This window comes from Acartia tonsa, chromosome 4 (genome assembly GCF_053477335.1).
Source record: "Acartia tonsa isolate MP-2025a chromosome 4, ASM5347733v1, whole genome shotgun sequence".
NCBI classification, from domain to species: Eukaryota; Metazoa; Arthropoda; class Copepoda; order Calanoida; family Acartiidae; genus Acartia; species Acartia tonsa.
Window position 1 is genome coordinate 39,577,194 of NC_137263.1, and position 12,575 is coordinate 39,589,768.

Consider the following 12,575-nt stretch of genomic DNA (forward strand, 5'->3'; position numbering starts at 1 on the left):
TTTATATCAAATTTGACTGGCACCTCAAGAGTGAAGGCAAACGCAGACAAAACTTTTTGAATGAGAAGCTCTGTGCTCGCTTGAGATGCATCATATTCCAAAATATCATCCTCTCTGATTAACAAGATTATTTTAATAAAATGCCGTTTGTTCTCTTTTTGAGTTTTATTGTTTATTTTCGACCCTAGATTTTTTAAGTTTTACCTTTATAGAAGAAAGAGGTCGGTCACTCTCCCCTTTTTTTATTTTAGAAACAAATAAAAAAAATCAGGAGGGTGCAATTTTTTGCAAGAGGGGGGGGGGGGGGGCAATGCGCTTAAAACCACAACAGGACCAGTGGGTAAAAACCCTTAAAAGCACAACCTAGTCATTTCAGCGGTTATTTAGTTTCGCCCCTAGCCTCTTGGAGCTTTGCCCCTACAGGTGAAAGAGGCACCCCCTTTCCTTTACAAAAGTTTCTCGTACTACTCCTGGAGTCCTGGGTCCAAACTCAAAGAAACTATGGCTAATTAAACAAAAATGATGTAAGGTGAGGGTGTGTTGTATTTTATCAAAGTGACCAAGCTGCAATATGGCTACCTATTTGTTATTTTATGGGCAATTACTACATAATTAGATAATCTATGTTCCTATTATCAATAGCCAGCACGACTTCTTTGATCAAAGCCACAGCCTCCAGTACAACAGACTCGAACAGCTTCGGCAGCTTTGTGACCGCCCCGTACACGTCGCTTAGGTCCTGGACCCAATCCTCCTTCTCGTGCAGAACATACGTCTCCTCCACGACCGTGTTGAGTATTGTGTTCAGGCTGGACATGCGCAGGTCTGTGGTCAGAGTTTTCACAATGTCAAGCACCGGACCTGGCAGATCATGGCTGATTAGAACTGAATATGCACCACGAACATGTTTGAGACAGTGTGGCAGCCAGGTATTGGAATTAGACGCCTCTTTCCATACACCGTAATCTTCGCGGTTTGGTATGGGGGCGGCTGGCAGCGCCGCGGCACGCACCAAGTTACAGAAGAATGATATAGATGAGATGACCATCTCTCTGAAAACCGGCTGCTTACCCATATCCGGCTCAACATGAAGTTCATGCTTAAAGTATGCCTGGCCTAGCTTCCAAAGCTCTGGAAACTCCACCGCCATCCGCTCAGTCAAATCCTCGACAAATAGTACATTTTGTGGAATTTTATCAAGGTCATCGGGCGGTGTAAACATTTGCCGGATTTTGTTTGCCGGACTGCTGGTGACAAAATTTGGGGCAGCAGGACCATGACCGCGTTGTATTAATGACCTGTCCTTCTCTAAGTGCGCATTTTTACAATTTTCCATGAGTTGGAAGGTTAGCCTGTACCTGGTTTGTACAGATTCCCAGGCAGGATCACCATCGCGCTCCAACTGCACCAGGCAACCTATAAGCTTCTTCTGCTGGTCGATGGACAGGGCGCCCTGGCGGATTCTTTGGTAAAGATCGTCTTTCATGGTTTGGACGCCCTTTTCAGCCTCAGCAAGATAAGACTGGAACAGTGGTTCCTCGCTGTTACCATACAGAGCGCGTGCACGCTCATATTCTTCAATAACACGATCAAAATCTTCCTTGTTTAAATGAGAACGTATACTGGCGGGCAGATAGAAGAGAAACTTAAACCTATTCATGACAGTAATAGCATTACGAGTTTTGTCAGCCTTGTCCTTGCGCCCGAGAACATCAAAAAACATTTTGTCCGCCTCTTCTTTGCATCTAAAAATAGCGGATTCAACGCCCACCGTTGGTTCTGCTCCGTACTCCCGCCGGTCCAGCTCATAGCGCCGGCGAATGGAGCGCAGCGTGTCCAACTGGTCCATGATTGAGTTAGTGTTGGCCTTGATGAAGGACAGCTGGTTCTCATTGTGGCCGGAAACCTTGCGACGCAGGTATTCAGTGCCGGCCTTCAGGTCGTCAAAAGTTGTTGCTGAATGATGCTCCAGTAGAAAGTATGCAGGATCAAATCTTTCTGAAGTTATATCACCTGTGCAGTCAGGAAACATCTCCTGAACATATTCAACTTTAATTAAATATTTAGAATAGTTAATTATCTCATCGTATTATATACAGCTTTCCCCAGATATTAAAATGAAAAATTCAGCCTTTGGGCCTAACAAAACTGGTGTTAATTATATGATTTTTTTTATTTAAATATTCGTGGAAAAATGTCTTTAATACGAGGATTTTTCAGTATGGCTTAGAACCGGTTCTAGTCCAGCGAATATTAATCCGTTTCGAAGTCATACCGGATAAGAATTTCTGAAACATATAGTCCTATAGTCCTTTTTTTTCTTTTTGTATTTTAGAAATAAAATGGGAACTGGAGTTATAATAAAAGCTAACCGTAAGTTGATCTTTGGGAAATTTTGATTCTGCCGCTACGTCGAGACCAAGTGGGTCTTCCGCCTCTCCGCCTACTCCAGTTACACCGCCTTTGCGTCTAAAAAAATGAAACTCGTACAAAATTGCAAGGAAAATGATTCCGGAATCCAGGGCTAATCAAAAATGTTTGTAAATGTATTAGCTGAGAGATTTACTACATAAATAATGAAAATAAATTGTCAGCATTATTTTTAACTAATTTGAAAATTATGCATCTTTTGAAGAAGTTTGTTCTTGTTTGTATAGTATAGCTCTATGCCGCCGCGTTTTTGTTGACTTTTGATCAATCCTTTAATAAAAAAAATGTTAATTTCTCAATGGAAATATATTTTACCTCCTGGGATGATATTTTTCATTGATCCAAACCGCAGTTTCCTTGAGAGGTCCAACATTATTCTCCCTAAGAATCTTGAACTGTACGGAACAAGATCCGACCCCACCCGACCTCGTGGCCACAATAATATCTCCTGTTCCCTCCTTGGCCGGCGCCAACGCGATAATCTTGCTCTGGCTGCGCCACTCGGAGATGAGCAGACAGTCGGCGCCGTTCACAAAAACGCCGAGCAGGTCCTGCTGCGAGGTGCCCAGGTTCTCGCCACGGATGGTGATCTTGGTGCCGGGAAAACCCTCGCGGGGTGACACACCAGAAACTACAGGCGCCATGGTTAGATCTTAGTCTTCTTAACATTTAGAAATATTTAGGATAAAATCAAATAAACAAAATCAATTAAAAATCATATAGGGCATTTAACTTCTATGCATAAAAATAGTTGATGAATAAGTAACGTAATATATTTATGCCATGATGTTCTATATCGTTAAATTCTGATTCTATATGCCAAATTAACATTATTTCTTTCTGTATAATGTATGTCAGTAAACAGATGGGCCGTAAGATCTACAATCTTTAAGGAAAGTTTCTTTAAATTCTTTCCTCTTCCCCTAAAACCATGATAAAAATAATTTAAATATTTTTTTATATAATAATTACGAAATTGAAGAGAAACTACGCAGACTGTATGTATTTAATTAAGATTGTATGTACAGATATCCCCGATGTTATAAAGTAGCCTTGCTACTAACTTTATTTAACAATATTTCCAAACCTAACAAATATGATTTAATTCATTGTATCAGACTATTAAATTGCACTCTGTCATGTATATCTGAAATTTATCTATCACATTAAAATTCACCTAAAGTGATTATATTAGGTATTTAGTTAGGTATCTAATTAATAATAATAATAATGTAAATTTTAATAAGAGAATGCATCGTTATGATCATAAGTTACAAGAGAGAATAGATTCTTTTAATTTTCATCGAGTTTTATATATTTATAAGGCGAATATTATTGGTTATTTGACATAGTTTTGAATGTTATATGTACAGAAGATTAAATGGTGCTTTCCCACAAATTGCCAGTCGAGAAAAAAAAAACACCCCCGGTCCCCCTAATTATAGAATTTTTTTAATAGCTTTCATTCGAGCGGGGGTCCTCTAACCCAGCAAGCCTAAAACTGCGGATTCCTAACCATGCGGAGTTACACCCAATATTATCTACCCTTAAGTAATAAACAAAAGAGGAAAAACTACGCAACCTTATTTTCAATTTTGTTTTTAAAAAAGGGAGGTGATGTTTAGGTGCTTAACAAGACACTTTAAGGGAAAATGCAGTTTTATTTTTTTTCCATTTGATCTTTGCACAAATTGCTATTAAATGAAAATATTTTCTCTTTTTTAAAATATGCTAAAATAGTAAAACAAATTTAGTTACAAAATTGAAGTAATAAATATTTGACTAAACATTAGATTGAAAAAATTCATGTTATAAGTTGAATTAGTAAGAGTAGAAAAACGTTAGGTAGGGAGGAGACATAGGACTACATATTCAAATAACACTACATTACAAATTTCTATACCTACGTTATCTTATTTGTTGGCTAAAACTTTGGGAACTTCTGAATTTAGATTGGTTGTTAAAACTATACACCAAAGATAATAAAATAAAACAGGCCTTTGGTTATTTTCATTCTAGATTTTCATATATTTATCATTTATTGTTTTATCCCTTCAGATCCCTTAGGTAAGCTGATATTATATTTTTCAGAAAAATCAAGGACTAAATTCGTAGGGGATAATACGTTGCAGCCAAAATCAATGACAAATCTAGCCTAAAGAAAAATCATTTCATTACGTTTGTTTACATTTACCAAACAACTATGGCATGTCGGCCAGTCCTGGTTTATGCAAGGGAAAATAGATAGGACCCCTTAGGATTCTAGCTCCACTTCTTAGCACTATTACATGGGGGTTATTCTATTAAGATATTCAAGGGAAACAACAAGAAAAAAATATGTAAACGGTAAAAATCTCACGATAAAAGTAGAGATACATATAATTTTTGTGGACACAATCTAATTGACTAATTTGGGTTCATTTTAATTTAAGTACCTAATGATAAGAATTTACTATAAAAAAAAACTTGAATAGTGTTTTTGAGACAAAGATAAGAGGAGAGGTCATATTAGTGAATTGTCCATTAGCATTAAGTTATTAGTGCAGCCGCTGCCACTGCCGCAGCTGCTGCCGTATACGCCGCCACTGCCAGTAAAACATGGATTTTAAAAAGATTTTACGACAGTGCAATGCCGGCTATCCTAGAAATCTTTAAAATCTTTTATGGCTCGACATTTTATACATATTTTATATTATTTATAAAAACCTCAATATCAATAGTTTTACGATACTCTCGAAATAAAATATTATAACTAGTTATTAAAATATCAAAAGTGGGCAACGATAAATGACTAGCCATTTTGATTTAAAGATCGCTATTAGGTGAGCGGCTGTACCTCTGGCAGTGGCGACGGCTACACTAAACGATTTAAAGATCCAGCTCAAGAATATGTTATACCCAACAAGCGAAATAAAACTAAAATATTTTTGGAGAGCAGATAAAAAGTTCGTCACCTCTACTTCGCGTTGCCTCCTAAAATTGCGCAACAACACGAAACCTTTACGAGTATTTTTTCTCTCGAATTATTTCAGCTGTTGGCTACGGCTGAGTTTTAATTTTAAGTTAAGTAATAACGACTAAAAGAATATTAATCATAATGCTGTAAGGACAAACACTAAGACCCCCATGGGCCCATATACATATATATTAGCAGGTTTCTAAAACTATAAAAGGTAATATTATCATCAACTATCTTATTTCTAAATGTAGAAAATTGTTAAAAACATGTTGTTAATTTTTTGTCATCATAAAAGTACAATATTATTATCACACAGCCAAAATAAAAACAAGTAATTTAATATCAAAAAAATTTAGTTTAAAACTCGGCATAAATCACCAAGGTCTTGGAATATGGGGCGGGGGAGCCCCTGTGGCCCCGCTAATCCGCAAGTTTGCGTTCTGCTCCAACAAGAATTCATTTGCCGCTGTAAGATCAGCAACTTTACGCTCCATATCCTGCAGTTGAAGGCGCAAATGATGATTTTCCTGCTGCATGTACATGAGCGCTTCCTGGCCAGAAACATCCAGTCCGGCGGCAACAGTCACTGTCTCGACTAACCGGCGTTTCATAGGATTGGCGGCTAGACCATGGCTGGCACTAATAACTGTTGGTGGGGGTGGTAGCGGCAACTGTGGAGCAGCACAATTGGTGAATATCAAGTTTTGTCCGAGATGATTTGTCGCTACCGCACATTCGGCAGTCAAGGTTGTTGAAATAGGCGGCGGTGGCTGTTGAGGCACAACAATTGTTGTCGGAGGAGGGGCGGAGACAACAACCTGTGTTGGTTGCGGCGGTGGTGGCTGTGCTACAAGTGGCGAATGTTTAACCGTACCTACAACTCCACCACTAAAATTACCATAGCCCCAGCTACCGGACCCCATCTCAATGTCGTATTCTCGCGGCGTGATGTGGCGAAACTTGCAACGGGCGGCTCGCTTACACTTGCCGCCAAGATTGTCCTTACAGACAGGCACTCGACCGACGTTGGCGGGACCGTCAGCCGACATTCCCAGCTGTATCATTTGTTCCCGCACGTAGGGTGGAAGGTATCCCGAGGCGTGATACTCATTCTCTACCTCTCTGGGGCAGTGCAGAAACTTGCAGGAAGTCCGGCTACACTTACTGTTCTGGTAGTCATGGCAGAATAACACCTGAACAATCAACATCAAGTTATCAATGTCTATGTGTCTGTCTTACCTATGACTAATCCTTCCTGAGCAGGAAAGGTTTAAGTTGCTTGTAGTTTCCAAGAGCTTACTAGACAACTAAAACAAATCTTACTGCATTAAGATTGCCATAACAAAAAGTACGTAAATGGGTAAATTTGCTAAAAAAAGTTACCTTATCTTGAAGAGCAGCTTCACTCTTAATAATTGAGCATTCACTGTAAGAATCAAAAATGTATTCCACTAAATATAATAACACAAAAATGCAATTTTATGTCTGCATCCTTTGCATGCTCGTCTTATATTTACCCTTTGTGATCTTAATGAACAATAAATTGATAGGTATACAACACCCCCAATTATGGAAAACAAAAATACTTCTCATGTACAATAAAATCATTGGTGGAAAGTTTTGACACTGGTAGTTTGTATCAACCAATCTCTATTTAAGGAAAGTTCCCTTATTTTAAAGTCAGAACACATTCCTTTGGTCTGGATGTTGGTATTTACATTTGTTTCCTCGGTCACACACGTTTCTCAAGTAGTCACGACACACAGCACCTAAAAAAATAATCAACAATATAGCTTAAAACCATCGCAAGACCAAAATCTATACTCCCAGAAATTAGAAGATAGAGTCCTGTCAGTGCAGTGGTTACCCACATTTTGAGCTTTAGATAGACTGGTGAAAAGATTTTGTTCTTCTTTGTTTTGTTAAAAGTAAAGACTCGTAAAACGAAAACACTATTACAGGGATGTATATCTCCGGCAAAGGAGGGGGAAAGACAACTTGAATTAACTGAATAATTTTAGGGGAGGTAGGGTTAGCTACTTCATTGATTTTTCTATTCTTTCTCCTTATCTTGTTTCATTTTCCCACTTATGTATAAAATGTATGTACTTTATATTTGAAAACTAGGGAGGGGGTAATCTTGCGCAGAAGAAACACCCCTGAACTATTAAACATAGCTTACCTGTCAGGGTACACCCTCCCCCATCCCCAGTGTCAAGAACGTAATCTTGTTTCATTACAATATTAATCAATACAACCACTCACATTTTTTTCATTCTTCATCTGTAACACACATAAATTTTCTTAATATTATCACAAATTTACAGGTAATATTAAATCACAGAAAAGACTTTAGTCAGCCTAATATTGCAGTTACAACGAAGGATACACAAATTATATGTCCGAAGACTAAAAGGGCTATAAATAGAGGAAAGTATGCACGAAAAAGAACAAATGATTAAAGCACCTTGCAGTACTGATTTCAAGTTAGTTTTTGGTGGATAAAATAGGTTTCTGATAATCATTTAAAATTCTAATGATATTTAGGATAATGTTATATATCTAACTAAAGGTGTGGTAATTTCACATAACATAATTAAATTTTCAAATTAAACTCATGAAAACATTTATTGAAATGCCAATATTGCTTAACAATTTTAATTTTGTTTTTATAAAACTCTATCCAAAACGCTTGATTTCATTGCTCTAAGGTGTTTGTGTTACTCGTTCTTTCATAATCCCCTTTGCACTTTCCATCTCAAGGCACAAATATAAAAATAAATTTTCTTCAAAATCAAACTATTAAACACTAGATTCTATGTTATATGTATAATTTGCCAAACTGAACTTAAGTCTATAATCAAAATAATGTTTGTTTAATTAAAACTATGAGATAACATAATGGTAACTTTAATTTTGTTAATTAGTAATTTTCTTTATGTCTTAGGTACATGAGATAATTTTTTAGATAAAAAAAACTTTATTTATAGTCATATCCCCGAAATCTTCTTATTTCTTTGTTTTCATAGTGTTTCCTATCGGAAATCTCCTTGCTGAGATCACAAAATAGCTGAATATCTTGGACAATTTTACAGTTGAACCAACGGCAGCGTGGTGGACCATCTTCATCACCGGGATTTGATCCTGACATCTCTTCAATTCTTCTCAAGTCCAGGTCATTGTAGTATCTAACCAAAAAGCCAGTATTATTATGGAATAACCATTGACCAACTAGACCCATGCAACAAGTTTGTTTATGCTCTTTCAGGGGGTGTATATTCTGCACAAGATTCATTTCTTTCCCCGCATAGTTGCTACGCTTTAAAAGTCGTACCTAACTACTAAAGGAATCACAATGCAAAATTTGAAATCGATAGGACAATTCTAACATGCCTAAATTAACGAAAAAAGCTATCCGTTACGGACGGACGTACGGACGGACCGACCCTAATTATAGAAAAGCTTCGCTTTTAAAAACAATACTTCTTTATATTACAGAATTTATTGAGTACTCGTTAATGATCTGTTTGTTTTAAATACAGATTAGAATGTCTGTCGGTATGATTAACTGAATAGGGCTATTTTCTTGGAAGTTTGTACACTAACCCCACCCTTTGATGACCAGTGAGCTACAACACAATACCATACCTGAGGAGCCTCAATAACAACTGGATTTGTTTCACATTGTAAGAAATTATGGAGGTAAACAATCTTTGGAGATATTGATGATAAAATACAATTGATGACTGGATTATAATTGTCGATATCTATTACACTCCTGAGATCATTACTATGTCCTTTTAGAGTAACTTTCTCCAAGTTATTCATCTGGCTGAGCAGAGGCTTTATTCTGCTGGTCCATCTGTTCAAAGTGATATCTAACAGTATCTCAATATTTGTCAATGCGACAGGGTTCACTTTCGACAGTATATCCTCTAAACATCTTAATCAAAATTGAAAGTATTTAATATTTTGTAAATACAAAGCTTCTCTGAAAGATAAAAGTCAAACTAGTTTATTATCAAACTAATGTGGAAAATGATGAAGAAAACTAGAGACAAAATGAAGTAAGCAAAATGTTTGTTTAATATTAAGAACAAGCAGTAAGACTATTTATTGCAAGTAAATGTGATTTTTACTAAATGTTTTTATTTTTTTAAGTAAATGATAATTAAAGGGGTTTATATACAGCATGGGATACCCTGGTAAGGTGGGGGAGGTAGTGGTCAGAAAAATAAAGAGTACTGAAAACATTGAATTGGTCTTCGCTACTCCATTGAATTTTCCATTTTTTACAGCCGGGAAAAATGAATTTTGTGCAGAATATACACCCTTGATAAAATATAAAACTTACTTAAAATACGATTCTGGAAGAGTTAATCGATAGTTGTTGTAAAATGTGTGGTTGTTGCCACAAATGCAGAGGGCCTTCAAAGCGGCCAAATTGAGGTTGGTAAACTGTACCTCACCTGTCAAAGGATCTTGCAGGTTCCTATATATCGTTAAATAAATTTTTTTTACCCTAATTTATAAAAATAATCCTTATGATAAAGCAACAGGAAAGATCTCGCTAACCGCTAAACAGTTCTACTTTACAGTGTAGCTTTTACAAGGTCTTGGTAAGATTTATAACTAAGAAAAAAATAATTTTTTTTACAAGCAAAAATTTTGAAGTGCCCCTAGAAGCGTCGTCGCTAGTACTATTATAATGCAACTGAAATTAAGGAAAATATTTGCTGTAGAGAAAAATTACCTTAATGTACAATTGGATGTCAGTCTCAAAATCTTTCTTCTGGAATTTAAGAGTTGTTCCATCAGAGAATCATCACAAGGAAGCATAAGATGTAGGTAGTAGTTGGTGTCAACATAATTCTTTAATCTTTGGTTCACCTTTCCAAGCTTTTCAACACTATCAACATCTTAAAAGAAAAAGAGAAAAGGTTTAAAGATATTAAAAAGAAGGTTTTCCAGAAAATAAAGCTGTCTTACCAGGGATGGATGGGAGATTGGACTTTTAGAATTAGAATGTTTGGATTTATTGCAGTTCACGGTAAAGTGTTCCTTATAACGATTATCTCCAAAAATCTATGGACGCTGAAGGCTTCTAACGGCAAAACGGAGAAACGTATAGATTATGCTAGCACAAAATTTTAACCGACAGAAGAAGGCCTACAAATTATCTGGAATGGCCATCAGTCAATCATGCAGTTATTTTTTAGTGGACATAAATGAGACTTATTTGACGCGTTTTTTCTTCAGTTATGAATTTCTTATGCATCATTAGATCTTGGCTATTTCAGATTAATTATTGGCCTTCTTATGCCGCTTAAATCGGTATACGGGCATGACATGTACCTTCAGCCGTTTAGCAGCTAGCAGCCTTTAGAGTTCGTAGATTTTCGAAGATTATCGTTACCAGGAGCATTGAACTGAACTTCATCCGAATATATTTATTGTTATAAAAAAAACCTAAATCAAACTTCAAATATTAACATTTGGTGAGAGATGTTGATTTGTGATTGGTTTTATTTAGCGGTATTTCTACCAACGTTTATTTTAGGTAATTTATCTAAACAGCCTTTATCCAAAATTCTAGTATTGTAACTCATTGGCCGAATTTTGTGTATATATTTTGGATAGTACATAACCACACTTACCGAGATAAAGAATAATATGTTCTAGTAATTCATTTGGAAGATTAGTCAAATAGATTCCATTATTTGTGTTCTCAGAAGCAGAGGTGGGATAGTTCGAGTTGTGGCAAGTGGTTTCCTCCGCTAGTTTTTGGCCATGGATGGTATATCTAAAACATAACCCTGTAATAGGATAGTTGACGAGCTGAATTTAACGAGTTGGGGTACTTGGAGTCGTGAACTTTTAAATTTTTATGTAGAATATGATAAATATATGTATATGTTAGCCACAAAGATAATTACGATAAATAAACTATTCCAAAACTGAAAGAACCATTTTAACTCTAATATAAAGGTTCAACAAAAATCAACATGTCTTAAATAAATTTAAGAACAAAATAGTACCTACTGATTATAAGGTTGCTACGCTTTTAAAAATCATATTTAAATGTTATATTAATCATCATGCAAAGTTTGAAATCGATATAACAATTTTAACATGCCTAAGTATGGGCTATCCGTTACGGACGTACAGACCCAATTATGCAAAAGTATTGCTTTTAAAAGGACTCTCCACAGAAAAATCAACTTTGGATTTTTGAAAATCTAACCTGAAATTATTATTCTCTGTTCAATTTTAAGCATTTTTTGTTTTTGTGGCATCGCGATCGAAGCCCTTTGAAATTTTTTACCTCCTTTAAGTGAATCCTCCCGCCATTCAATTTGTGCTGCTTTAGTGATTTTTAGCTTCTATGTTGCCGCATTCATCGCCCTTCTCCGCCGCTACTCCGCTATTCATTGCTGTACGTCGCGTTTCAATACATGCTCCCCTCTCCCTTGTTCAGAAATTAAATGGAGGCTGGGGGTGTTGTGTATAGCAACGTACGCAATGTATAGCGGAGTAGCGGCGGAGAAGGGCGATGAATGCGGCAACTGCGGCAAAAGATGGTTATATTTGGCGGAGGCGAACACAAACTGGAGGCGGCAGGATTGTCCAGTCAAGGAAGAGGATAAATCGTAGAGCGGCCGGTTGCAATGGAGCAAATGTTCTTTAGCGGCAAACATATATTGAGTGGAGAAAAGTGTAGTATATATTGTTATAGCGGCAGTACAAATAGGCGGCGGACAAAATTTTCAAAGGGCTTCGATCGCGATGCCACAAAAACAAAAAATGCCTAAAATTGAACAGAGAATAATAGTTTCAGGTTAGATTTTCAAAAATCCAAAGTTGATTTTTCTGTGGAGAGTCCTTTTAAAATGTAAAAGACCTTTCAGATATAACAGATTGTGCGTGAACAATATCGAACATGATAATTTCTTCACTGAGAATCTCAGCAGGTCTGTCCAACTTCTTTAATCTTCCGCCCTTACTATCCCTAATCCAATACAGGAGTTTACACAACGATTTTGTTTGGTTTCTTTTTTTTCGCCTCTGCGCTGCCATATTTGTTTTGTTTCTGTCTTGCAGGGGACTTTCGATGCGCAACGCTTGCGCATTTACAACATTTTATTTTAATCTGAAATATCAATTTATGAAAAAAATAAACAATTAC

At 36.5% G+C, this 12,575-nt stretch overlaps 3 protein-coding genes across 7 annotated transcripts in view; all 3 read right to left on the reverse strand.

The window, feature by feature from the left end:
- Sec5 (exocyst complex component secretory 5) overlaps positions 1 to 12,575 on the reverse strand; it is a 305,887-nt gene that overhangs the window by 12,550 nt on the left and 280,762 nt on the right. The window contains exons 2-6 of one of the 3 annotated variants that reach the window (XM_080158076.1): positions 3,518 to 3,542; positions 2,746 to 3,091; positions 2,373 to 2,469; positions 630 to 2,035; positions 24 to 114 (exon numbers count right to left, since the gene is read on the reverse strand). In XM_080158076.1, coding sequence (XP_080014202.1) covers positions 24 to 114; positions 630 to 2,035; positions 2,373 to 2,469; positions 2,746 to 3,074 — 1,923 coding nt within the window. In that variant the 5' untranslated portion in view covers positions 3,075 to 3,091; positions 3,518 to 3,542. Of the gene's footprint in view, positions 1 to 23; positions 118 to 629; positions 2,036 to 2,372; positions 2,470 to 2,745; positions 3,092 to 3,517; positions 3,599 to 12,575 lie in introns of those variants that run through there. The other 2 variants (XM_080158075.1, XM_080158077.1) reach the window with 2 other exon arrangements.
- LOC145317153 (uncharacterized) lies at positions 3,577 to 7,700 on the reverse strand. The gene is made up of 4 exons (XM_080158085.1): positions 7,572 to 7,700; positions 7,083 to 7,158; positions 6,773 to 6,815; positions 3,577 to 6,582 (listed from the first exon to the last, which is right to left on the reverse strand). The coding sequence occupies exons 1-4, from the start codon at positions 7,624 to 7,626 to the stop codon at positions 5,764 to 5,766; spliced, it is 993 nt and encodes a 330-aa protein (XP_080014211.1). The 5' UTR covers positions 7,627 to 7,700; the 3' UTR covers positions 3,577 to 5,763.
- LOC145317151 (uncharacterized) lies at positions 7,662 to 12,541 on the reverse strand. 3 transcript variants are annotated; one of them, XM_080158082.1, is made up of 5 exons: positions 12,291 to 12,541; positions 11,047 to 11,192; positions 10,143 to 10,308; positions 9,744 to 9,881; positions 8,891 to 9,332 (listed from the first exon to the last, which is right to left on the reverse strand). In XM_080158082.1, exons 1-5 carry the CDS (start codon positions 12,464 to 12,466, stop codon positions 8,954 to 8,956), a joined length of 1,005 nt encoding a protein of 334 aa, XP_080014208.1. In that variant the 5' UTR covers positions 12,467 to 12,541; the 3' UTR covers positions 8,891 to 8,953. The 3 variants fall into 3 exon arrangements, with proteins under 3 accessions (XP_080014210.1, XP_080014208.1, XP_080014209.1); XM_080158084.1 differs by lacking the exons at positions 8,891 to 9,332; positions 9,744 to 9,881 and adding an exon at positions 7,662 to 8,577 and having other exon boundaries at positions 12,291 to 12,535; XM_080158083.1 differs by lacking the exon at positions 9,744 to 9,881.